The sequence below is a fragment of the Melanotaenia boesemani genome, chromosome 12 (assembly GCF_017639745.1).
Source record: "Melanotaenia boesemani isolate fMelBoe1 chromosome 12, fMelBoe1.pri, whole genome shotgun sequence".
NCBI classification, from domain to species: domain Eukaryota; kingdom Metazoa; phylum Chordata; class Actinopteri; order Atheriniformes; family Melanotaeniidae; genus Melanotaenia; species Melanotaenia boesemani.
This window is the reverse complement of record NC_055693.1, coordinates 6,908,587-6,934,776: the sequence shown is the minus strand read 5'-3', so window position 1 is coordinate 6,934,776 and position 26,190 is coordinate 6,908,587. Positions and strand designations below refer to the sequence as shown.

The 26,190-nt window shown below is 40.4% G+C and overlaps 4 protein-coding genes across 4 annotated transcripts; 1 reads left to right on the top strand and 3 right to left on the bottom strand.

The window, feature by feature from the left end:
• Window positions 1-7,798: 7,798 nt before the first annotated feature.
• Window positions 7,799-8,837, bottom strand: LOC121650524 (olfactory receptor 6N2-like). The gene has a single exon (XM_042002078.1). It carries the CDS (start codon window positions 8,805-8,807, stop codon window positions 7,902-7,904), a length of 906 nt encoding a protein of 301 aa, XP_041858012.1. The 5' UTR covers window positions 8,808-8,837; the 3' UTR covers window positions 7,799-7,901.
• Window positions 8,838-16,718: 7,881 nt separating this feature from the next.
• LOC121650589 (olfactory receptor 6N2-like) lies at window positions 16,719-17,831 on the bottom strand. The gene has a single exon (XM_042002155.1). The coding sequence runs from the start codon at window positions 17,622-17,624 to the stop codon at window positions 16,719-16,721; it is 906 nt and encodes a 301-aa protein (XP_041858089.1). The 5' UTR covers window positions 17,625-17,831.
• Window positions 17,832-21,462: 3,631 nt separating this feature from the next.
• LOC121650588 (olfactory receptor 6N2-like) lies at window positions 21,463-22,383 on the bottom strand. Its single transcript, XM_042002154.1, has one exon. The coding sequence runs from the start codon at window positions 22,381-22,383 to the stop codon at window positions 21,463-21,465; it is 921 nt and encodes a 306-aa protein (XP_041858088.1).
• A 2,088-nt stretch (window positions 22,384-24,471) lies between these two features.
• On the top strand, window positions 24,472-25,404 carry LOC121650586 (olfactory receptor 6N2-like). The gene has a single exon (XM_042002152.1). The coding sequence runs from the start codon at window positions 24,472-24,474 to the stop codon at window positions 25,402-25,404; it is 933 nt and encodes a 310-aa protein (XP_041858086.1).
• Window positions 25,405-26,190: the final 786 nt, after the last annotated feature.

Below are 26,190 nucleotides of genomic sequence, written 5' to 3'. Positions count from 1 at the left end.
CGGTGACAATAGGCAGTCCAAATATGGGCAACAGGAAGCACTGATTGCAGATTCGCACGGGCCGTGACAGAGGGAGGGATGTACACATTAAACAGTATAACGTGTGAAAACTCCCTCGGGAGGTAATACGGCCGCATACCCACAGCGAGTAACTCAATGTCCCTGGTGCAGAGCTGTTCCTTTACACAGACGTGCGCCGGGTTGCACCATCTCTCGTTGACATACACCGCGAGTCCCCCGCCTTTCCTCTTACCACTCTCCGCCGCACTCCTGTCCGCGCGCGAAAGTTTAAATCCATCCAGGGAAACCACAGAGTCCGGAATAAGTCCATTCAGCCACGTCTCCGTTAGACACATGAGGCTACATTCCCTGAACTCCCGCTGTAGCCGGGTCAGCGCCGTGAGCTCGTCGGTCTTGTTAGAGAGGGAACGAACGTTTCCCATAATCACGGAGGGTAAATATGGCCTGTACCTCCGTTTCCTCTCCTGGAGCTTTCTTCCTGCTCTGCAGCCTCTTCTTTTTCTCCGTATCTCCGCGGGAATCTCCGGCTTCTCCGCGTAGAGAAGAGCAGTGCCGCTCAGAGCTAACAGCTGGTCCCTGGTGTAAACAATGGAGCCGTGGCTGAAACCAAAGGTGTCCCCCGCCGAAGTTTGGAAAAGTGCCAAAAGAAGCAGAAATCCAAATAGAAAAACAATAAAAGTAGGTTTCCCATGTGCAGAATTGCCCTGGTACTGACTACTGTAAAGGAAAAAAGAAAACCACGTCTAAAAACCATATAAAACACTAAAAAAAGGAATAGAGAAGGCAGAGCCGCCGTAGCACGCAGCTGCTCGCACAGCGCCATGTTGTATATAACTTATGAATAACTTATTGTTATTCATTAGGGGTGTAACGGTACGCCAAAATCACAGTTTGGTTCTTTTTCGGTACAGTATGGGAACAAATGCAAATTATAAAACTGTAACTTCAACAGGAACATGTTTAATGACACTTAAAATTAAATTAAAACCATACAGGAAATCTGCTTACAATAAACTCTCCAGTAAAGATTCTTGGAGAAAAATAAAGATGGTTCATGGAAACTTGTACAAATATTAATTTAATTCAAAGTACAGTGTTTTATTTTAAAAGTTAAACTTTAACTGCATGTATGCTGTAAAAGCAAAACAAAGCAACTTTTTTTCTATGTCACATTTCATGCTCTAAGGCAATTCAAAGGGCTTTACAGAAACAAGAAAAACAAGAATAAAATAAAAAATAAAAGAAAGAAAATACATACGATAAAAAGAAAATAAAAGGAATACAGCGCACAAGGTGAAACCAATCAAAAGGCACAGGAAAGCAGAGTTATCAGCTGAGATTTAACGGTGGTTAGAATTGGGGCACATTTAAGGTTATCAGGAAGCTGATTCCATCTGTGTGCTGCATAGTAGCTGAAAGCAGCTTCACCTTGTTTTGTTCTGACCCGGGGTACTACCAGCTGACTGATTCCTAAGGATATCAGAGCCCTGCTGGGGTTGTATACTTCAAGATCAGACATGTAATTTGGCTCCATACCACTTAGTGATTTATAGACTAGCAGTAGCACTTTAAAATGGATTCTGTAGGTAAGTGGTAGCCAGTGTAAAGATTTAAGAACAGGAGTGATGTGTTCTGTTCTCCTGGTTCTTGTAAAAACTCTGGCAGCAGCATTCTGAATGAGCTGAAATTGTCTAACAGTCTTTTTGGGAAGTCCAGACAAAAGACTGTTACAAAAGACCAGTCTACTGGAGATGAAAGCATGAATAAGTTTCTCTAAATCCTGTCTGAACATGAGACCTCTGAGTCTTGCTATTTGTTTAAGATGATAAAAAGCTGATTTGGTTTGGACTGGATGTCACTGGTGAAGTTCAGGTCTGAATCAATTACGACACCAAGATTCCTAACTTGAGTTTTTGTTTTTATACCTCTCGACTCAAGCAGGTCAGTAACTTCAGTTCTTTCCTTCTTGTTGCAAAAAAACAATAACTTCAGTTTTGTCTTTGTTTAACTGAAGGAAGTTTGATTGCATCCAGCAGTTTACTTGCTCTAAGCATTGACAGAGTGAGTCTAAGCGGCCATAGTCTCTCGGTGACAGAGCTAAGTAAATCTTCAAGATACGATCTGAACCAACTGAGAACTGTACCTGATAATCCCACTTTTCCAGTCTGTCAAATAGGATTTTATGGTCGACAGTATCAAAAGCTGCACTGAGATTAAGCAGCACCAGATCTGATGTTTTACCTAAGTTCGAACTGACACCAGTGTTGTTTTTGGCAGGCATCTCAGTTTTAGTCTTAGTTTTAGTCTTCAGGACAAAAATGCTTATTAGTTTTATTCACATTTTAGTCATTTCTAAGTTTAATAGTTTTAGTGGACAAAAACTCAAAAAGGTTGTAGTTGAGCTTTAGTCAAATTAAAAAAAAGTATTAGTCTTTTAACCAATTAATTCAGGTCAATAATACGTATTAAAAAGAGGAATCAAGGCTGACAGGTTTTAACAAGTATTGCAATTCATAAAACAAGTTAAACTTAATGCTTTTGCATAATAACCATATTCTTTACCAGATTGATAGCTTTAGCCTGGACTTTCCCATCAACAGGGATGCAATACTGCCGTGCTTTACTTAACCCATAAGAGCCCATGGTGTTTAACTTTCTTCTATCTCCACCACCTGCTCAGCCTCCCACTGTGTTGACTGCAGAAATGTTTGCTTCCTACTTCACTGAAAAGGTTGCTACCATCAGTAACCAATTCACTGAGCCTGACCAACTCAGCCTTACCAAACCAGCTACTGGTGCCTCACTCTGCTCTTTCCGCTGTCTAAATGAGGACGAAGTCTCTAAACTTCTAGTCAGCTCAAAACCCACAACCTGTCCTCTTGATCCTGTTCCCTCTGACATCCTGCAGAGCATTTTACCTACAGTCAAAACTGCAGTAACCCATATTATCACCTCCTCTCTTAAATCCGGTGTCTTTCCTTCTGCGCAGAAGGCATGCCTTCAAGCAAGCTCGGGTTACCCCGCTGCTGAAGAAACCCACACTCAACCCAACCCAGGATGGAAACTACCGGCCGGTCTCACTGCTTCCATTCATGTCTAAATTACTAGAGCGGGCTGTCTTTAGTCAGGTCTCACAGTTCCTCCAAGACAACAACCTGTTTGATCCATATCAATCTGGCTATAGGCATGGTCACTCTACTGAGTTGGTGAGTTGGCTGAATTGGCGTGCCACTCTGACAGATGACGCTCCCAAGGGTTCACCGTTCTGGAGTTCTGCACGAACCGCGATGGGAGCTAGAAGGAGGGGAGGCTGCAGACAACCTCGCTGCACACCGTCACCGCCAGCTCCCAGATCTGCTCCAGCGCCGCAGCGCCCCATGCCTGCTCCGAGGTCCTGCCCTGCGCCGCAGCGCCCCACGCCTGTTCCGAGGTCCTGCCCTGCGCCGCAGAGCCCCACTCCTGTTCCGAGGTCCTGCCCTGTGCCGCAGCGCCCCACGCCTGTTCCGAGGTCCTGCCCTGCGCCGCAATGCCCCACACCTATTCCGCGCCCCACACCTGTTCCGAGGTCCTGCCCTGCGCCGCAGCGCCCCACGCCTGTTCCGAGGTCCTGCCCTGCGCCGCAGCGCCCCACGCCTGTTCCGAGGTCCTGCCCTGCGCCGCAATGCCCCACGCCTATTCCGCGCCCCACACCTGTTCCGAGGTCCTGCCCTGCGCCGCAGCGCCCCACGCCTGTTCCGAGGTCCTGCCCTGCGCCGCAATGCCCCACGCCTATTCCGCGCCCCACACCTGTTCCGAGGCCCTGCCCTGCGCCGCAGCGCCCCACGCCTGCTCTGAGGTCCTGCCCAGCTCTTCGGCGTCCCACGACGGTTTCCAAACCTTCTTCCCCTGTGTCGGTACCATTATTGTCCACAGCTCGAGTTCCTGTTTCCGAGGGGATCTCCGGTCGAGACGCTCCTCACCCTGTACGAGTTCCTGTTCCCGAAGGGGTCTCAGGTCGAGACGCTTCTCACCCTGCTCGAGTTCCTATTTCCGAGGGGGTCTCCGGTCGAGACGCTCCTCACCCTGCTCGAGTTCCTGTTTCCGAGGGGTCTCCGGTCGAGACGCTCCTCACCCTGCTCGAGTTCCTGTTCCCGAGGGGTCTCAGGTCGAGACGCTCCTCACCCTGCTCGAGTTCCTGTTCCCGAGGGGGTCTCAGGTTGAGACGCCCCTTACCTGCTACTGGTACCCGACCCAGAGATCCAGTCTGCCCGTCCGCCGCCAGGGCTCCAGCCTGCCCGTCCGCTGCCAGAGCTCCAGCCTGCCCGTCCGCCGCCAGAGCTCCAGCCTGCCCGTCCGTCGCCAGAGATCCAGTCTGCTCAGCCTCCGGTGATCCAGCCTGCCTGTACTCCAGAGGGCCCGTCCAGGCCTGCCCAACCGCCTGAGAACCACCTGTCTGCTCGTCCTCCTAGTCGTCCGCAGGAGGTCCTGCCCCAGTTCATCCAGCCCCCCGGCCGGCCTCCTGACCAGAACCTGCTGTCTGCGCAGCCTTCTGGCCGTCCGCCGTAGGTTCTGCCCCGATCGGTCCTGACCTGATCCTGCCGTCTGTTCAGCCTTCAGGTGGCTCCCCCTGAACTTTGTCGAGGGGCCTGTCTTGTTTTGGTCTGGTAATAAATGGTAGTTACCCCCCCCCCATCCCCCCAAAAAAGTACATTTTTGTGTTACATTTTGTTAAAGGGCCAAATAAAGACCTCATATAAAAAAAATGAGACTTTTCTTACTATTTTGTCATGGGTTGGTCCTTAACGGGTTAATTGCTGTTGGGCAGAAACCTTTTCTTTCTATATTTCAACTTTTTCTTGAACTGATGTCCTATTTCATACAAAAATGTCACACAAGAAAATAGCAGATCTATAAATTCAACATATAGCAACACATTGTGAGCTTGTTGTTTGGTTATTTTCATCAATAATTAGAAAATTAAAAGGAATGGTTTTAGACTTAGAAAGTTTCCCAACCAACAGCAAATGCTTTCTGATCTACTTAGGTTATGCATTGCACAGATAAAGTGCTAAATGTGGAATCATTTACTCCAAAAAAGCAAAGAGCAACAACATTCTTACTTTGGTAACTGTGGCTTTATTTCTGAGAATTTTCTCAAGTGCAATACTTCACCCTATAAATACATCCATTTATCGTTTCACTGCTTCCGACCACTAAGTTCCTTCGTAGACACTGCCACCATGATTCATCTATGAATGAATAAACTGCTTGTTTGTGTGAGCGCTGCACGTCTAGTGGTGGGCGTGGCCAAGGTGCAGCAGCATTGCTGACTGACAGGTTGCGCTCACAATATGCAAAAATGTGCAATTTTAATGTCGGACAATCAGCCCTTGAACATTTTCGTCTCGTCTCGTCAGCGTTATGTTTTCGTCATCAGAGCGCCATTTTAACTCGTCAACATCTTGTTATCGTCATGAAAAAAAGATTTGTCAAGGAAATAAATTTATCATCGTCATCGTTGCCGAAAACAACGTTGACTGACACGAATGGCATTTATTACCTTTGTCAATGCAGTCTCCGTGCTGTGATTTTGTCTAAAGCCTGACTGAAATGTATCTAGAAGGCTGTTTATGTTTAAAAAGTTGTTCAGCTGAATTGAGACTGCTTTTTCAATCATTTTCCCAATAAAAGGAAAATTAGAGACTGGCCTGTACTTATTTAATACGGAAGGATCCAGATTGCTTTTCTTTAGAAGGGACTTAAAAAAAAATCCCAGATAGCACCAAACTGTTAATAATATTCAACACATCAATTTTCAAGCAACTGAGAACCTTTTTGAAGAAGCTGGCTGGCAGGGTGTCCAGACAGCAAGTAGATGAACTTAAAGACATAACTATGTCTTCCAGTGGTTTAGGACTGATAGCACTGAGCGTTGACATTCTAGCCAGATTGTGTCTGTATGGCAGCAACGGAGGTCTGGTTACATTATTTGACATGGAAGAATAAACAGTCAGTCTGATGCTTTAGATTTTTTCATTAAAAAAGGATGCAAACTCGTTATACTTACTTTAAGATAGGAATTCACGGGCTAATTGTGTCTTCTCAACAGTTGCAAACAGAACACGAAAATTGTTGATTTTGCTGTTCATGACTTTTGAGGAAAAGGTTTGTCTGACCTTACTTAATTCCGAGTTGTAAATGCGAAGCCTTTCTCTGAAAAGCTCATATGAATCAGAAGATTACTTTTTCTCCATTTACGTTCAGCTTTCCTACACACCCTTTTCTGACTGATAACCAAGCAGCAACCTCCGGCGGTGAAATGTGAAGCCTATGCAGAAGTGCAAAACATTGCAGTTCACTCTTCATCTGCTAGGGGCTGGCTCTAAAACAAAGCAAATCCCCATAGACTCCCATGTTAAAAAGGCCAACTTCACAGCAGAAGTCGGCTGGAAGACGACTGCTCTTCCTGTCAAATTCTGTCCTGGGGTTTCAAACTCTTCCTCAAGGGCCAGAATCTGCAGGCTTTTTCCTGCTCCAACACACCGGATTCAAATAAAATGGATCCAACTGCTTTTTGTCAACTGCTACATAACGACAAATTATTTAGTCAGGTGTATTGTAACAGCGAAACATTTAGAAACTGCAGATTTTGGGCCTCATGGACGCGTTTGATACCCCTGGTGTAATTAGATGATGACCAAGGTAAAATGACATATACTGTCAACATTTACAGTTATTACAGCTAAAACATCAGTGATTTTTAAGTCGACTAGTGAGGCCATACTTCAGTGGGCCCTAAGCAGAATAGGTTTTGGGGGATCTATCCCTTCACGCCATAAACAAAGTTTTTGGGTAGATGTGACACCCTAAGTCAGGAGTGCCCAAAGTCGGTCCTCGAGGGCCGCTGTCCTGCAGATTTTCCAATGTTTCCTGCTTAAACACACCTGACTCAAATTAAAAGATCCAACATGTGAGAGAAGGAAAAGCTTATATTTGCTCCTTTATTAATGACACATAGGAACAAAACTATTTTATGTCTTTATTGTGTTTGGAAAAGATATTGATACACATGAAAAATGTCATTTGTACAGCTTGTTTTGCAAAAGTTGTTTTGGAAAGTGGTGTAAATGTTACTTTACAAGTTCACTACAAACCAGTTTATACAGAAAAAAGATCAAGGAAATGATATTGTGAAGTACCAGAAGGTCCATGTTGCTGCATTAAAAACCCACCGGGGTAAATACAATATTAATTGACAGATTAAAAATGCTTCCAGGTTGAAATGTGGAAAAATTTCTTCATTATTTCAATGCTAAAGTTATCACTTAAAAACTTGACAATATATTAGCAGATGTTATTTTGCGTCACAAAGTATTAATGTTTTAGCGTATAAGCAAATAACACAAACTGACTTTGAAACTAAAAACACAACATTTTTCTCGGCTGCTTCACAATCAGGTCATAAACTATAAATATAAAACCTGCAATATAAAATAATGGCAACAGGAAGGGTCCTGTAAGAAATATAAAAAACCTCCCAAACAGCCACTTCTACTTTCTCCTCGTTAATTGTCTTCCCTTGTGACTAAGTAGATAAAAAAAAAAACATTTAATATAACTTATTATGATGTCTCTTTCTTATTCTATTATTACAGTCCATTGACGACTTGTCCACATGTACAGTTAAAAAGCGAAAGTCCCTCACTCATTACAGCTGTAAAATTAAGAAATAAATAAACAAATAAAAGAAAAAACTTATCAGAGACAAAACTATTAATAATAAACATGTGTTCTTTTTTCTTTAGAATATGGATCTGAGGAGTACACTTAACTGTTTGGTATTTCTGAACCACATCTATTAACTATCTTCACAATTAAAGGATGTAAATGACTACATTAGTTTACTTTGACAGAAATATATTTTTGATGTGTTTATTAATTTCTTTCATTTTAAGTCCATATATGATTGGATTGAAAAGAGGATTATATGTTATTATTTGCAATGTCAATACGAAACATGCTGTCTTTGGAAGATCAGATTCCAGTCTGACAATAACCATATCATAAGTAAATAAACAAGAATAGTTGATTAAAACCAGCAGGTGAGGCAAACAGGTCTGTGCTGCCTTTCTCCTGACTTCTCCACAGCTTTGACATGTTATTATAAGTATCTTTACATATGTGAATAAGATGAAAAACATAGGACAAAGAGCAACATTGAAACTAACAACTAAACCATATATCATCAGAGGCCTTGAAATCTCACAGAAAAGGTTGTTGATTGTATTGTTGCAAAAAATCACTTTTAAAGTAAAACTGCAGAGTTTTGAATTAGCATTTCCCACAACACGCCCAGCAATTTGACAAGCAGGCAAAAGCCAGGCCAAAGCCAGGAAAATACTTACTTTTTTACCTGTCATGATAGTCGGATATTGCAGAGGTTTACATATAGACACATATCTGTCATATGACATGGCTGCCAGCAGTAAAAACTCTGAACAGCTTAAAGAGTAAAATGCGAAACCTTGGAAAAGACAAGCTTGATAGGATATGATCTGTTCATCAGATAAAAAGTCAATCATAAGCTTTGGGAAAATATTAGTGCTGAAAAGAAGAGAGTTGATTAACAAAGCTGCAATAAAAATGTACATAGGCTCGTGGAGGCTTCTGTGAATCACAATCAAACCTACAATAGTACAATTGCTGCAGATTATCAAAGAATAAACTGTGAAAGTAATAACAAAATAAAGATATCTGTATTTTTCCACTTCCACGTGACCACTAAGATTTATATACGTTGCATTCATTCTAGTATGCAAGACAGTTCACAACAAATACAACATGATCAGACAGAATACATGAGAAAAGAAAATGTGCTCTTATGATGCTCTTTCTGAATCACTTGCAAACATCTGTACCTTGTCTTGATCTTCACATTGGAAACTTTTTGAGGCAGACCAGCTATTTAAAGAGATCTCTTTACCCTCTATGGATCTTACTGCCTTTCCCATTAAGAGTTGTTACCATGTTAACAACTTCAGTAGATGTACACATGTAAGACCTTGTTTATAGACTGTTTTCCTCATGTGCTCTGAGGTGATAATCTTTAAACAAATGCAAAATGAAACTGTCTAACTCTGGTGTAAACAGGACCACGTTTAAGGAAATTTACAATGAAATTAAAAGCAAAAATGAAAACTGCTTGCAGTAAATTCTCCAGTAAAAGATTCTTGGAGAAAAATAAAGATAATTCATGCAAACTTGTACAAATATTAATTTATTACACAGGATACAGGGAGGAACGGATTTCAAACGCAGCTCAACACAAGTTAGGCATACTGCTTTTTTCTTATACACTTGTCTTTGTCCTTTTACATACTTCACTAGGAAACCTAAATACTCCTAAACAGGAGATTCTAACAACGGAAGACGTCTTCATGCTCTGGTTTCCCTATAAAACTGTCGCTAGCCATAATGGCCGCTAGTATAGTGCAAGACAGTTCCTCTTTTGTGTGGGAACTTTGTACAACTACGTTCTGATACAGAAATATCCGAATGCTTAATGCATGTACCGTTGTTACGTCCCCAGGCTGAAAGCCTGGAGTCTTATGTACAAATTCTCCTGAATAAGTGCATATAGAGGAATGTCTGCAGAATCAGAGTGAAACCTCCCTCCTCTTCCGCCTCCCTTGGGATTGGTCACTATCGGTTCTGCTCTATCTCCGTCGGGACCAACTGGAAGTGCTCCTGGCCATTAAAAGGAAGGGACTGCAATCAATTTGGGGCAGCTGTGTAAAGTAGGCACACAGTTTGCCAATTTGGGATTTGTTTGTGAGACTAGCTGTGAATAACACCTGTGGTTTGTGAGAAGAGCTTTCCCTGTGCATATTTCCATTGTTTGAGGATTGTTTTTTTTTTTTTTTTTGAGAAGCCTGGAGTTTTGTACAGAGTTTTGGTTTGGTTTCGTTTTTTGTTTGGTTTCGTTTCGTTTTGTGTAGATGTTTTGGGTTTATGTTCTCATTAAGAGACGTTTAGTACTTGGTTTTGTGTACGGAGAATTTTTTTTGTTGTTTTGTTTGTTAACTGTAAAGACCTGTTAAACTATAGAGCTAATTGTTACCTGAATAAGGACACCTTGCGTTATCTTTTCATTTTCTTTTATGTGTATTTCGCTGGACATGGTACACATGTGAACAAAAGTGTTGGTACCCTTCAGTTAATGAAAGAAAAAGTCACAATGGTCACAGAAATAACTTGAATCTGACAAAAGTAATAATGAATAAAAATTCTATGAAATTTAACCATTGAAACCATTGCTTTTCAACCATGTTTAAACAGAATTATTAAAAAAAATAAACTCATGAAACAGGCCTGGACAAAAATGATGGTACCCCTAGAAAATAATTTGACCAAAGTAACATGTTAATCCAAGGTATGGTGTCAGATTTAAGCCATAAGTCTAGGGGGCGCAGTAACACACCCACGATAAAATGACACTCTCTCACACGCGTAGATATTAACTTTGCGCGCACAATCTAACTGTCTCACACACGTAGATATGAAGTCTGCGCACAATCTAACTCTTCAGACGCCACACTACAGGCTGCGAGCGAGGGTGTCAGCTCTGCGCAAGCAGGACTCCACCTGCGCGCGCTCTCTCTCTCGCCGTTTATGCTCGCGAGGTGAAGCTCTGCGCGCGCGGAGAAAACACTTTTGACACTTGGGGGCGGATCAGGAGACGTGGGGGGGTTAAGCCTTGTCCTTCTTATGATTGGTCACTTTCAGCCCCGATCCCGCCCTCACGGACATCATTTTTTTTCCTGCAAAACAATTTCCGGTCATTCGTCGGCCACGTACGTCATCGCGGTGCGCGAAGTACTGTCCCAATTCACAGAATTAGAAGGACCCTCCGAATCCACCCTTCGAATCCGCACTTCGTTTGGCCTCAAACGAAGGATGCTGGTGATGCATCCTTCGCGGCCTCTTTTCTCCCACAATTCGTTGCGCACAGGACGGTGGCGAATCAGCAACCTCAGAAGAGTCGTATTAAGTTTAAATAAAGTTTTATTTTAAAAAAAAGTTCGTTTTTTTTAACTACACTTTAGTATAAACGTTACAAAACCAAGTACATTTAAAGCATGTTTGTTAAATGGTGGCATTAAAATTCGGTAATATTTGATATTCAGTTACTTTTAAGGGGTTAATGAAATGTGTACCGGCTCGAAAACAACAGAGCCTCAAACCGTTTTTTTTTTTTTTTTTTTTTTTTAAACTGTCGGTGTTGCCGCTCCGTGTTCAGCGTCTACTGACGTTTCCTACTAGTAATTTCTGAGGTTTAAGTGATTAAACGTCCTGTGTTGTTGCTATGGTAAATTCTTGTAGACTAGGTAGGCTGTCCCATTTCACGAACGTTAAGCAGACTTCGAAGTGTGTAGACTACGGAGGACCACTCTGTAGCCTACGTAGTCTGCGCACTTCGAAGTGTGCAGACCCTGAATTGGGACACAGAAAAAAAATGATGTCCGTGAGGGCGGGATCGGGGCTGAAAGTGACCAATCATAAGAAGGACAAGGCTCAACCCCCCACGTCTCCTGATCCGCCCCCAAGTGTCAAAAGTGTTTTCTCCGCGCGCGCAGAGCTTCACCTCGCGAGCATAAACGGCGAGAGAGAGAGCGCGCGCAGGTGGAGTCCTGCTTGCGCAGAGCTGACACCCTCGCTCGCAGCCTGTAGTGTAGCGTCTGAAGAGTTAGATTGTGCGCAGACTTCATATCTATGTGTGTGAGACAGTTAGATTGTGCGCGCAAAGTTAATATCTACGCGTGTGAGAGAGTGTCATTTTATCGTGGGTGTGTTACTGCGCCCCCTAGACTTATGGCTTAAATCTGACACCATACAAGGTGTGTCCACTAATTAGCATCACAGGTGTCTACAATCTTGTAATCAGCCAGTGGGCCTATATATAGGGCTACAGGTAGTCACTGTGCTGTTTGGTGACATGGTGTGCACCACACTCAATATGGACCAGTGGAAGCAAAGGAAAGAGTTGTCTCAGAAGATTAGAAATAAAATTATAGACAAGCATGTTAAAGGTAAAGGCTATAAGACCATCTCCAAGCAGCTTAATGTTCCTGTAACTACACTTGCACATATTATTCAGAAATATAAGATCCATGGGACTGTAACCAACCTCCCTTGACGTGGCTGCAGGAGGAAAACTGATGACAAATCAGAGACGAATGATACGAACAGTAACAAAAAACAAGGACTGTTGGCCCTGGTGGGAATTCAGTCTCTTGGCGGAGCTCACATATTCTAAGTTTTTGTGATAGTTGGTGGGCTTGTTTGTTCTGCCTGCTCTCTCCTCCCTGGCTGCCTGCGGTTGCATACCGCGTTCCCTGCTTCTCGGGTCTGTTTGGTCTCTCCTGTCTGCTGGGGGGGTGTCGTGGTGTATAGCTGGAGCTGGGCCTTCTCCTTCCAGCTCAGCTAATTGCTGATGCGCTCCACCTGCGCTATGCATTTTATATACCAGCCTGTGACAACTCTTCCCCCCCAGATCGTCTCAGTTTATCCTTGCACGTATCCAGCCTCTGTCTGCCTGCCTGCCTGCCATCGACCCTGTATTTCTGGACCTGGATATTCGCCTCTGCCCGCTCCCTGACTAGTAACTCTGCCTAGTTCAGTGTTCTGATCTCCTGGTTAACTGACCTCTGGATTGCTCTCAGGATTTTGTTTCTAGATCACGGACTTGGCTTTTCCGCTCCGACGGAAAACACGGAAGCGCCTGCCGCTGCCTTCCTCCACTTGGACTCCCAGACCTCCGCCAGTTACCGAAATTTCACTTCTCATTCTATTCATACTGTTCAATAAAACTCCTTCACCTATCCCTGGGTTTCTGAAATTTCTTGAGTCCAACCTCTGGGTCCGTGGCACTCCCTCTAACCAATGGCACCATTCCTCAAGGACTAATTTGACTGCCAAGAGTTCTTTTTATCACCAGTATCGTAGTTGCGTTCAGTGGGCAATAGCTGGCAGGAGAAGTAGGGACAGAGATCGAGGTTTTAAATCTGCACATGAATGTTGTGATAGGACAGCTCCCACCCCAACATCTGAAGCAGCCACCTCCCCCACAAAATGCTGGTCAGGTTCAGGCATCTGGAGAATGGGGGAGGAGGTGAAACAATTATTTAAGGGTTTGGAAGGCCATGGTGGCTGAGGGTGAGCACTGGAAGGGAACCTTGGTGGAGGTCAGGGCAATGAGTGGGGCAGCCATGGAACTGTAATACCAGAAAAAAACATTGGTAGCAGATGGCAAAACCCAGGAATCGCTGGAGTTGCTTGTTGTTTTTAGGGGGAGGCCAGGAGGTAACAGCAGTGACTTTGGCAGGATCCATCTGGAGACTCCCCTGTGCCACAACACTGCCCAGAAAGGATATGGAGGGTACATGAAACTTGCACTTCTCGGCTTTGACATACAGTAAGTTCTCCAGCAAACGTTGACGGACGGATTGAACATGATGGACGTGTTGCTCTTTGGTCTGTGAGAATATTAAGATGTTGTCCAGATAGACAAAGCCATACCAGTTGATCATATCTCGGAGTACTTTGTTGACGAGAGCCTGGAAAATGGTTTGAGTGTTGGTGAGCTCAAACAGCATGACTAAATACTCATAGTGTCCGGAGGGTGTATTGAATGCTGTATTCCACTCATTGCCTTCTCTGATTCGGATTAAATGATAGGTGTTGCACAAGTCTAACTTGGGTGGCCCCCCTTGAAACAGTTCAAATGCAGAAGAGATGAGAAGCAACGGGTAGCAATTTATTTATCGTTAAGTCAGCGGTAATCAATGCAGGGCCGTAGGGACTTATCCTTCTTTTCTACAAAAAAAAAAACAACAAAAAAACACCCTGCGCAGGCAGGGGACAACGAAGGCCAGATGATTCCTGAGGCCAGAGTTGTTGATATATGTCTCCATGGCCTTCCATTCAGGTTCAGACAGGGAATACAGGCGTCCCTTGGGAGGAGAGGTTCCAGGCAAAAGGTCAATGAGGCAGTCATAGGGGTGATGTGGAGGTAAAGACGTGGCCCTGGCTTTACTGAAAACCTGACGGAAGTCATGATATTCGGTCAGGATTCCAAAAAGATTGTAAAAAGACTCATCCAAATGGGGTCTTGGGGTGTTGCCAGGCCAGCCAAGAGATCTAGCGTGTGGAGCAGATGCCTGAGCCACCTCATCTTATACTGCAAATGGCAACTGAACTGAATTGAACTCAAATGAGGTGTTGATTCTCGTCCCAGCCATTCCACACTTGGCTGCAAATTGCCCTAATAAGAGCTGAAGATCATGGCCTGATAAAGCCAACAGAACCTCATTATCTGCAAAGAGCAGAGACCCAATTCTGAGGCCACCAAAGTGGATCCCCTCAACGCCTTGGCTGAGCCTAGAAATTCTGTCCATAAAAGTTATAAACAGAATTGGTGACAAAGGGCAGTTTTGGTGGAGTCCAAGCCTCAGTGGGAACAAATCTGATTTACTCCCTGCTTTGCTGATCAAGCTCTGGCACTGGTTGTACAGGGACCGGACAGCTCGTACAAGGGGGTGCAGCACTCCATACTCCCAGAGCACCCACTACAGGGGTTCACGGGGGACACGGTCGAATGTCTTCTCCAAGTCCAAAAAACACATGTAGACTGGTTGAGTAAACTCCCATGCCCCATCCAAGACCCTGAAGAGGGTGTAGAGCTGGTCCACTGTTCCACGACCAACACGAAAACCACACTGCTCCTCCTCAATCCGAGGTTCAACTATCCGAAGGATCCTCCTCTCCAGGACCCCTGAATAGATCTAACCAAAGAAGGCTGAGGAGTGGGATGCCCCTGTAGTAGGAGCACACCCTCTGGTCCCCCTTTTTGAAGAGTGGGACCACCAGCCCAGTCTGCCAGTCCAGGTGAACTGTCCCAGCAGACCCTTACAACACATTTGAGTATGCAAGGCCTGACCGGCATCCTCCCCCACTATCTGAACCAACTCACAACCAGGTGGAGATCAGCCGACAGCTCTGCCTCTCTCTTCAACCGAGTGTTCAAGACATGCAACCGCAAATCTGATGATACGACTACAAATGCGATCATTAAGCTGTGGCCGAGAGTGTCCTGGTGCCAAGTGCACATGGGGACACATTTATGCCTGAACATGGTGTTCGTTATGACCAATTCATGACAAGCACAGAAGTCCAATAACAAAACACCACTCACATAAAGATCAGGGGGGCAGCCAGTTTTTCATTTATTTACTGAGTAATGTTTAACAGGCAGTGGATCATAGGCTGTGTTTGTTCTGGGTTCAAAGTGTGCAATAAGGTCCTTACTCAGTTTTCAATAAACATTAAACAAGTCTGTCCCTTGACTTGAACTTTTTTTTAAATATTTTGGCCCACTGTGTATTTGAGTTTAACTGTTTTAGAAAGCCCTACTGAACAAAGTTGAGAGCCCTGTGTTATGTTCCCAAATTCGAATCTAATGGATCCAAGAGCTTCTTGTCAAATTTTGCAAAATGACCCATTCATTTCAGTCAGGTGTGTATTAGCAGGGAAACATTCAAAGCCTACAGATTCTGGCTGTGGAGGACCAGAGTTTCACACCTGTAGTGTAATTTGTTGATGAAAAATTACATAGTCTGTAACTGAGAGCTGTAATCTTCTTTCCTTGCCACAGCGAATCATCTGCTTCCGTCTGACCCAGTATGGAAATTGTAGGATGTACAACCTCCATAGAGCTGTAATAATAGTAGCAATTGTCTCCTTAATAATAGTAAATACTGATAGGCTGTCAGCATTTGCTATTATTACAGCTAAAGCATCAGTTTACATGCTTGTACTCAACAAAGTTGACTTAATGTTGCACTTACGAAATACATGGAAAGTGATTCTCTTTAAAAAGAAGATCATGAAAATGACATTGTGAACCACCAGAAACTTCATGTTGCTACCTTAAACACCCACCAGGAATTACAATATCAACGATCAGCTAATAAAAATGCTTTCATGTAAAATGTTGAAATATGTCTTTATTATTTCTATGCTAATGTCATCACTTAACAACTTTTTTTGAAAATATATTGACATGAGTTAATTTCCATCACAAGGTATTAAAGGTTGAAGCCTACAAGTAATCAACAAAAACTGACTTTGAAACTACAAACACAATATTTCTCCCAGCTGCTTTGCAATCAGGTTATGAAGTATTCATATAAAACCTGCTATATGAAATAATGGCAACAGGAGGGTTCCTGTGTCACCAGAAATATAAAAAACATCCCAAACTGCCACTTCTTCTTCCTCCTCTTTTATTGTCTTCCCTTAAACCAGTATGACTAGGTAGATGTAAAAAACATTTATTATGATTCTCATTTATAGTCATGTGTAAAGCACTAAGCCTGGTTTTTAAACCACTCACTATCATGCAAGAAGATTTGTAACATTATAGAAATATTAGAAAATCCCTCACTGATTATGGCTGTTTAATACATAAAAAACAAAACAAACGTATTTAACCAGGAACAAAGCTAAGTATATTAAAAAGTTGTTTTGTTCTTTAGAATATGGATCCGTGGAGTACAGTTAGCTGTTTGGTAATTCTGTAGCTGAAGGAATCATAATCATCTATTAACTATCACGGTAACTATCATGATAGTTAAAAGAATGTAAATGACTACATTAGTTTACTTTGATAGAAAAATGTTTTTGAGGTGTTTATTAATTTCTTTCATTTTAAGTCCATATATGATTGGATTGAAAAGAGGATTATATGTTATTATTTGCAATGTCAATACGAAACATGCTGTCTTTGGAAGATCAGATTCCAGTCTGACAATGACCATATCATAAGTAACTAAACAAGAATAGTTGATTAAAACCAGCAGGTGAGGCAAACAGGTCTGTGCTGCCTTTCTCCTGACTTCTCCACCGCTTTGACATGTTATTATAAGTATCTTTACATATGTGAATAAGATGAAAAGCATAGGACAGAGAGCAACATTGAACATAACAACTAAACCATATATCATCAAAGGCTTTGAAATCTCACAGCAAAGGTTGTTGATTGTATTGTTGCAAAAAATGCCTTTTAAAGTAAAACTGCAGAGTTTTGAATTAGCATTTCTCACAACAGGCCCAGCAATTTGACAAGCAGGCAAAAGCCAGGCCAAAGCCAGGAACATGCTTACTTTTTTACCTGTCATGATAGTCGGATATTGCAGAGGTTTACATATAGACACATATCTGTCATATGACATAGCTGCCAGCAGTAAAAACTCTGAAGCGCTTAAAGAGTAAAATGTAAAACACTGGAAAAGACAAGCTTGATAGGATATGATCTGTTCATCAGATAAAAAGTCAATCATAAGCTTTGGGAAAATATTAGTGCTGAAAAGAAGAGAGTTGATTAACAAAGCTGCAATAAAAATGTACATAGGCTCGTGGAGGCTTCTGTGAATCACAATCAAACCTACAATAGTACAATTGCTGCAGATTATCAAAGAATAAACTGTGAAAGTAATAACAAAATAAAGATATCTGTATTTTTCCACTTCCACATGACCACTAAGATTTATATATGATACATTCATTTTAGTATGCAAGACAGTTCACAAAAAATACAACATGATCAGACAGAATACATGAGAAAAGAAAAAGTGCTCTTATGATGCTCTCTCTGAATCATTTGCAAACATCTGTACTTTGTCTTGATCTTCACATTGGAAACTTTTCAAGCCAGACCAGCTATTTAAAGAGATCTCTTTACCCTCTATGGATCTCAGTGCCTCTCCCATGAAGAGCTGTTACCATGTTAACAAGTATAACAAGTGTAAGACCTTGTTTATAGACTATTTCCTCATGTGCTCTGACCTGCTGACACAACTGCATGGAAAACGTACATATTGCATATTTCTCCACTATTTTTTATAAAAAATGTCTTTCAGAAATAAAATATAGCAAAGAGATTGTATTAAGTCTCTATAAGACAAATATTTCTAAATGCAGATTAAAATACATGGTCCAAAACACCATCTGTATGTGTAAATTCTTCTTCAGTTTTTTTCTATTACATTACATCATCAACAAATTAAATGAAGCTGGAGATGAAATGTTTGTGAACACTGCGCCACCAGGTGGCCCTGTGTTAAGAAATGGGCATGATTGTGTGAAGGAAATCACTGCACTCAGTCCCTGCGCCAGGACAGATTACCAGGGCAGGCAGTGTGTGGGGCCCCATTTATCAAATAAATTTTGACTTTATAAGAGGTCAAATTCAAGTTTAATACAAAAAAGCCTGTATTATTGAAATAGGACATTTATGAATAAAAAAAGTCCATTTTAACCAATAATCAGACTTTTAAAATGAAAAGACAGACTGTCAGAGGTCAAGATTAGTTTTTCAAAACCTAAACAGCAACATTATGTGAGACATGTTCGGATCCATATGGATCAAATTTTACACAAACAACATAAACGCTCAGCACAACACAGATGTTTCCATCATGCTCTAGCCACTCAACAAACGTCCACATCCCAGCCAATGAGGAACCGTGGCAGAACACTCAGCAAGCTACTAACCCCTCACAAGTTTACAGAAGTTCGTCTGAGAGAAAGGCAACTAGAGCTCAACCAAACTGGTCCCGTTTCATTTTGTGCAACCCCAACTCTGTAAAACATCAGGGAAACATCTGCAGCAGACAAAAACCATACATACTAAACATGTTATTGCAACTTAGTACACTTAGTAAGGACGGACTGTGTTGTATGTCGTGGTTATTGGTTGAGTGGTTTACTGTTTTACTGTTCTGTAGGTTTTTTTTTTTTAAATAGTCCTGTCTGGTTTCCTGTTTTAATTTTGTAGTTCCTTCCCTTGTGTATTCTGTTTTACTTTGTTTTCTGTTCATTAGTACACCTGGTTTAGTAACTCATTTGCTTCATTTTTTCCTCATTAGTTATCTTCTCTACATATACACCCCTCGGTTTCTGTTACTCTTTGCCAGATCATAGCTGTTTTCCCCATTTTTGTCTTTGTTGGTTACCAGGTATCTCCAGTAAACCTTGGAATTTTGCACTCACCTGAATCTTCTGTCGTGTGTTTGGGTCCTCACATCCCCCAATCTATGATCTGGCCAACCAAGGATCCAGCAGACCTCTGCAAGCATGAGGAGGCCTTTGTAGATATGCACAAAGATTTTGACACTTGTATGGCTGGACCTAGCTTCTTTCAGGAAAAATTGGCAGCAGCCAAAAGGGTTATTGACTTGTTAAATACCAAACCCTGGTTCCTCAGTCTTCCGGGTGCAGCTGACCTATTGTCAGAGGTAAAACAAGACAATGAAACTCTATTTGAAGTCAGCCAGTCAACCCACCCCATTTATTACAAGTGAAATTGTAAAAAAGACTTAACCATACAGGTCACTTGTTCAACCTTAATTGAACTCTTTATTTCTGCAGAACATTTTCTGTTTCTGCCACAAAATAGTACGTTATGTTGAGAAACACCAGAATTCTCACACAGGAGTAAGAACAACTTAACTCTGTTACGATTGTTATAGGATGCTGCCATATTAACAGAGACACAGTCCAGCCGACTTGTGAATGTGTGAATCTTTATTGACAAAAGCATTAATGCCATTTCAAAGTGCTGGTATTTCAGAAAAACCGAGGGGGCAGAGATGGTGTGGAGAGAGGAACACAACAAGTAAATCTTTGGGTGAAGATTTACTTGCAAAGTAGAAAGTGAAAATGCTTCATGACTGGGTTAGGTTTTTCTACATGTGAAATTGTAAGCTGCCTAAGAAGTTGATGGTGCAGAGCACGTAGGCTGAAGACAAGGTAAGACACGACTGATTTGAAGAAAAAACCTCCTCAGTTCAGGTTCTAGGCAGCTGGCTCCAGTCTTAAAGAGAAAAACACTGAACAAATGTAAGACAGGAAACTTCAAACAAACTAGTAAAGCCATATACTGCATGAGAGCAGACAAACTGATTACAGTATACAGCATTAAGTACTTTAACACATATTTATTAATAATTTCTGTATTAATAACCTGAGTGAAGCTGCCCGCTTCACTGCCTCAGGTTAATAAGTTTAATGTTAGGTTATCAAAGTTCAACCCCTGCCATTTCCTTAATTAAACAAAAATAGAGTCAATCAATTGTGTTGTTTTTATGTTGTTAAAATCTTTGTAATGGCTGAGGTTTTTCTTTTCTTAAGCCTGGCTTTGAACATTGACTTATGTTGCTGCTTATAGGTGTGTGGACTTTGTTCAGGACTGAGAAATAGTCTGAGTGGATTTTGATGCAGGGCTGTACTTTCATGTGACTGTTTAAAGCTAAACTTACCGGCTCTTCGTTGTATTCAGTGTTGTCTATATTATAAAACAGTAACCTGTTGAAGAAGTTGCTAGAACAGTATTCAACAACTCTGATTGGTAAGTTTTTTTGATCAACACAATGTCCAACTAATCATTCGCTATAACTCAGAGAAATCAAACCTTTGGATATCACTTAACCTTTAATGTCTTTTAAAATTGTGGTAGCACAAGCAAAACCTTTAGCATCACAAATAATCACAAAGACTTGACACCATTTTTGTTATATATATATATATATATATCTTTTTCACAAAATAATTTTTATTTACTTTTAAGAGCTTTGAGTGACAGAAAGAAAAAGAAAAAAATGGGAACTTCCCTCATAAAGAACCTTAAAACGAGGATAAGAAAATAAATTAAATAAGGATAAATAAGTTTACAGAAAGGTAGGACATACAGGCTGGGTACACTTCAGTTTTAAAGGTAATACACTAAGTAAGCAGATAAGTGAGTAGACAGCTAACTAAACAAATAAGCTAAATAAATGATATAATGATATAATGATAATGATATAAATAAAATAAAAAAGACAACCGTACAAAAAAAAAAAAAAATTATAATGCCTTTAATTATATAGTTTGTTCCATTTACAGTCCAGTGTTAAACAGATGAGTACTGAAATGCAAGGGCACCAGGGGTTTAATAAGAACACATCTGTGCGATCACACGCAGGCCTCTGCATACATGCCCTGTGTGTCGACAGACATATTCACTAATACACACATATCTGTGTCCAACTAAATCACTGGACGTTATCAGCGTTACCAGGTCCACATTATAGAGGAGCTTTGCTGAATTGTAGGTTGGAGAAGTAGTTTAGATAGGTTTTCCAGATCTTATTAAATTTGTCCCCCTCATCCACTTCTCCCCTGAGAAGGCTTAGACATGACTGGATGTCCAAAAAGCCACTGGGTGTGATTTTTTGTTATATTTGAAAAATGTATTTAAAGATATTTCTTTATCATAAATATATCTTAAAGTACTTAATATACTGCTATAAAGTTACATTTTTCAAGAAAGCGACTCATTCATTTTAAGAAAAATGAAGTTGATCATTTTACATGACAGAACAACCTCTGTAAGTGTTTAGAAATTTCTTTCATTTTCACTCCGTATATGATTGGATTAAATAGAGGATGATACAACATTAACTGTAAAGTCATTATTAAACGTACTGTTTTTGAAATATCAGATTCCAGCCTAAGTATAATAATATCATAAGCACAGAACAATGAAAAATTGACTAAAACCAGCAGATGTGGTAAGCAGGTCTGTGCAGCTTTTGTTCTCAGTGTCGACCCACTACGATAAGATATTAGAAGTATCTTTGCATAAGTTAAAATTATAAAGAGCATGGGCAAAAATACTATACAAAGCAAAACAATCACACCATACACAGACAGCATTCTGGAGGTCACACAATGAAGTTTGTAAAGTGAATTGTTGCAAAAGATTCCTCTCAAGATGAAGTTACAAACTGTCTGATTAGCACTTAGAATAGTTGATCCAATTACCAGACAAGTCGGCAAAAGCCAAGCCAAAACCAAGAAGACCCAGACAGTAGTTTTAGTCATTATAGTTGGATACTGCAGAGGTTTGCATATGGATGCATATCTGTCATAAGCCATGGCTGCCAACAGTAAGAATTCTGCACCGCCTAAACTATAAAATATTAAATACTGAAAATGGCACATTGTGTGTGATATGATCTGTTTCTTTGATATAAAATCAATCAAAAGCTTTGGGTAGATTGCAGTACTAAAAAGAAGAGAGTTCAGTAACAAAGCAGCAATGAAAATGTACATTGGCTCATGAAGCGTTTGGTGAATCACAACGAGAGAAACAATGATGGAGTTAAAGCAGAGTATCAGAACATAGACTGTAAAAATGATCAGAAAATAGACAAACCTGTATTTTTCCAACTCCACATACCCATCAAGTGTTATATAGATGACGTTTGATTTGTTCTCCATCAAAACCTAGCTATCCTCTAAGAAGCACAGAACTTTACCAATGCATGTTCAGCACAGAGGGACAAAAAATCCTCATGAGCATGCAGTCTGAATATAATAATAATGAAGTGCACTACCGATGACTCATAACAGTATCTGCATTTGTGGGATGTTTTTATTAGACCTCCCCAACCCTCCAGGATCTCATTAAACTCCTCAACAGCGTCAATACGTAGAGTTTTCCCAACTTTTTTTTTTTTGTTTGTTTTGTTAGCAACCTAACGTTGCTTTCTGATTGGTAATTAAACCCCTGTGGCACAGTCTTATTGTCATACTCTCAATCTGGGCTATTTCTGTCCAGACTTCAGTTTTTAAAAATGTAAAACATTTAGTGCATGCATTTTTACAGGTTTTCTACATAATAAAATGTATTAATTTTAATAGAATTATTTTTAGCCTTTGTTTCATAATTGTCACAGTGTGCCCACTAATTACATAATAACATAAAGGTACCTGGTAAGGTGTTGGGCCATCAAACAACTTTAGTGAAACTTATAAAAGATCCCATGAGTTTATTAAACTACACTGGAAGGGACATTGTGTAAGAATTTCTTCCATCTAACATCTTCAATTTGTCCCTTGCCGGCAGCTGTAGTTTTGTAAGATGGCAGACGGCCATGGTGTGTCCCTACCTGACTGCCCATCATATATATGAATAAATCTAAAATTCTTTGCTTACGAGAATGTATCGGATCATTAGTGAAGGTCATAATACACCAATGGTAACACACATATACAAGCAGACATCGATTTTGTACTGTACATCGAGGTTGTACTTTTATGTCTGTATTTTTAATGCTGTATATTTAACCCCTTTTGTTCATCATATATTACTTATTACATCAAGGTTTAGATGCTATGTAGAATGTAAATGAAAACTGAATGAACTGTAAATTAAAATTAAATTAAATTAAATTAAATTAAAACAATTAATTTTATAACAGAACACACTACACACACACACACACACACACACACACACACAAAATCAAACATTTAAAGTACAATACAGTGTTAGCTCTTCTAATGGGAGCACAAAGTTTGGATGGGGAAACAAAAAGCTGGAAAAGGGAGCGGCACTAAAAAGAAAGAAAGTGGGGGAATACGCAGCTTATTCGGTTAATCTGAAAATGTGACAATGATGGGAATAAAAGTAGCATCTTAGAGAGGTGGAGTCTCTCAAAAGTAAAGATGGTTCAGCAATCTCCAAAACTGTCAGGAAATTATGTAGTACATTCAAAATATTGTCTTTTATATTATATTATAAAAAGACTAGTAGAACTGGAGATGAGATCGTTGGACCATCAATATATCTATCTATCTATATATATATAGATATAGATATATCTATATCTATATCTATATATATATATATAGATAAATGTATATATATAGCATTTTAGCAGCTGAGGGGCAGGGTACACCCTGGACAAGTCACCAGTCCATTACAGGGTCAACACAGAGAGACATTCACACACACACACACACACACACACACACACACACACACACACACACACACACACACACCCACACACACACACACACACACACACACCTATGGTCAGTGGTCTCACTTCTCAATAATATTGAATGGGGACATTTTGCAGTGTTAAATTCAACTCTTGGACCTTTGGTTTGCTTTAGAGTTTAGAGTGGATCATCTTCAGCGATGGGGAAAAGGACAAGGTTATTGTTGCAAAATACTTTGGGTGATGTAAGTGAATATAATTGTATAATGGTCTTCTTTGCCATCTATTCCTGGTCCATTACATCAGAGGTGATGTAATAGACCTCCAGAGATGTGTTTGGAGACTTGTTGGGTGAAAGCAATCTGATAAAAGCTTTCCGCAGTCTCAAGCTTTTCATTCTGCACATTCTGTAAATGAGTGAACAACAAATGTACCAGGTGCACATAAAGTTCAGGTAAAAGGATGACACACTCACTACAGGTTGGATGCTGATCTAATTTTCTTTTTCATGTTTAGTGATACATTATTTACCAACTGTTCCTCGTTTGTGGCTGTGTTTAGGTTTTTAAAGACATTAATGGATGATGAGTTAAATGTCACTTACATTGTTTTAGATGGATATGTGGAACTTGGCAAATATAAATATGTTTATTTTTTTATTATGTTTATTTCCTATATTCTAATCATCTGCTGTAATTTGACAATTGTGTACCTGATCTGGATTCACAAAAACCTCCACGAGCCCATGTACATCTTTATTGCAGCTTTGTTGCTTAACTGTGTTCTTTACAGCACGAGTATTTATCCAAAGCTTCTGACTGACATTTTATCTGACAAACCGGTCATATCATATCCAGCCTGTCTCTTCCAGTTTTTTATATTTTACTTCATAGGCCCTTCAGAATTCTTTCTCTTAGTAGCCATGGCCTATGATAGATATGTGTCGATATGCAAACCCCTGCAATATCCAACTATCATGACAAAAAACACTATAATTATATTCCTGGGTTCAGCTTGGTTTGTACCTGCTTTGCATTCTGCAGTCGCAGTAACACTTCTCAACAGTGCTAAAGTTAAAGTCTGTCATTTTTATTTAAAAGGAATATTTTGTAACAATGCAATTTACACACTTCACTGTGCAACACCAAAGCCAGTTACTATATTTGGGATGTTTGCTGTATTTGCTGTTGTAATACTTCCAATGCTCTTCATTGTTTTTACATACACACGAATACTGATAATAGCCTATCGAAGTTGCAAGGAGGTGAAGAAGAAAGCAGCTGAGACCTGTTTACCCCACCTGCTGGTTTTATTCAGTTTGACTTGTTTGTGTGTGTATGATATAAGCATAGTTAGAATAGAATCAGATTTTCCCAAAACAGCACGGATGATCATGGCATTACAGATAGTTCTGTATCATCCTTTGTTTAATCCATTAATATATGGACTAAAAATGAAAGAAATCTATAAACATCTAAAACATCTGCTCCGTCAAGTCAAAATGACCTAATACATTAACAAACTCACTACAAACATGCATTTATATCCATCATTATCATCATCATTTCTTTTTTAACTGTTATGACTTCAGTTTGCACAATTTAATCCTTCACAAGTGATTTTGTTGGCATATTTGGCTCAATTCTTATGTAAATACTACATTACTTTTGAATTGGACTCATTTAAAAAAAAAAAAAAAAACATGTATCCGATGTGTTTAATCAAGTTTAGCTTACATTTGCTGTTTTTTGTATATTAAAGGATGCCGTTTCTTTCACATGACCTGTTTTTATATTCAGTTGCTGCAAGTTCTGACTGACAGAAAACCTTTACGTTTATCTCGAGCTGTGAAACCAAGCCATGTAAACACTGACATGTTGATCAGCTGACCTGACACAGTTAATACACAGTTCTATCCATGTCTACAGCTTGCATTTTCCTTTCAAAACATTTTCCTTGATTATGACTACAAAGTGTTTTAATTTACATCTTATATTTTATTCTTTCATAACTCACCCAAGAGTTATGTATTGTTCTGATGAGGCTGCTTTGAGTGTGTTTTCCCAATGGAGGTTTAGTGTTCTCAGGTTCTTACTTAGATCGACTATTTGCACATTATTTTTGATCAACAAATTATTAAGATGTCATTGCTAAATGCAAAACTTAAGTTTTTAAAATGGTATTCTTCAGGTGGTTGGAAAGACACTTGGAGAAATGCACATTTGCTGTAACATGGACCGCAATATAATTCTGTAATATTTTACATACAGTAGAATCATGCAGGTCCTGGGATATG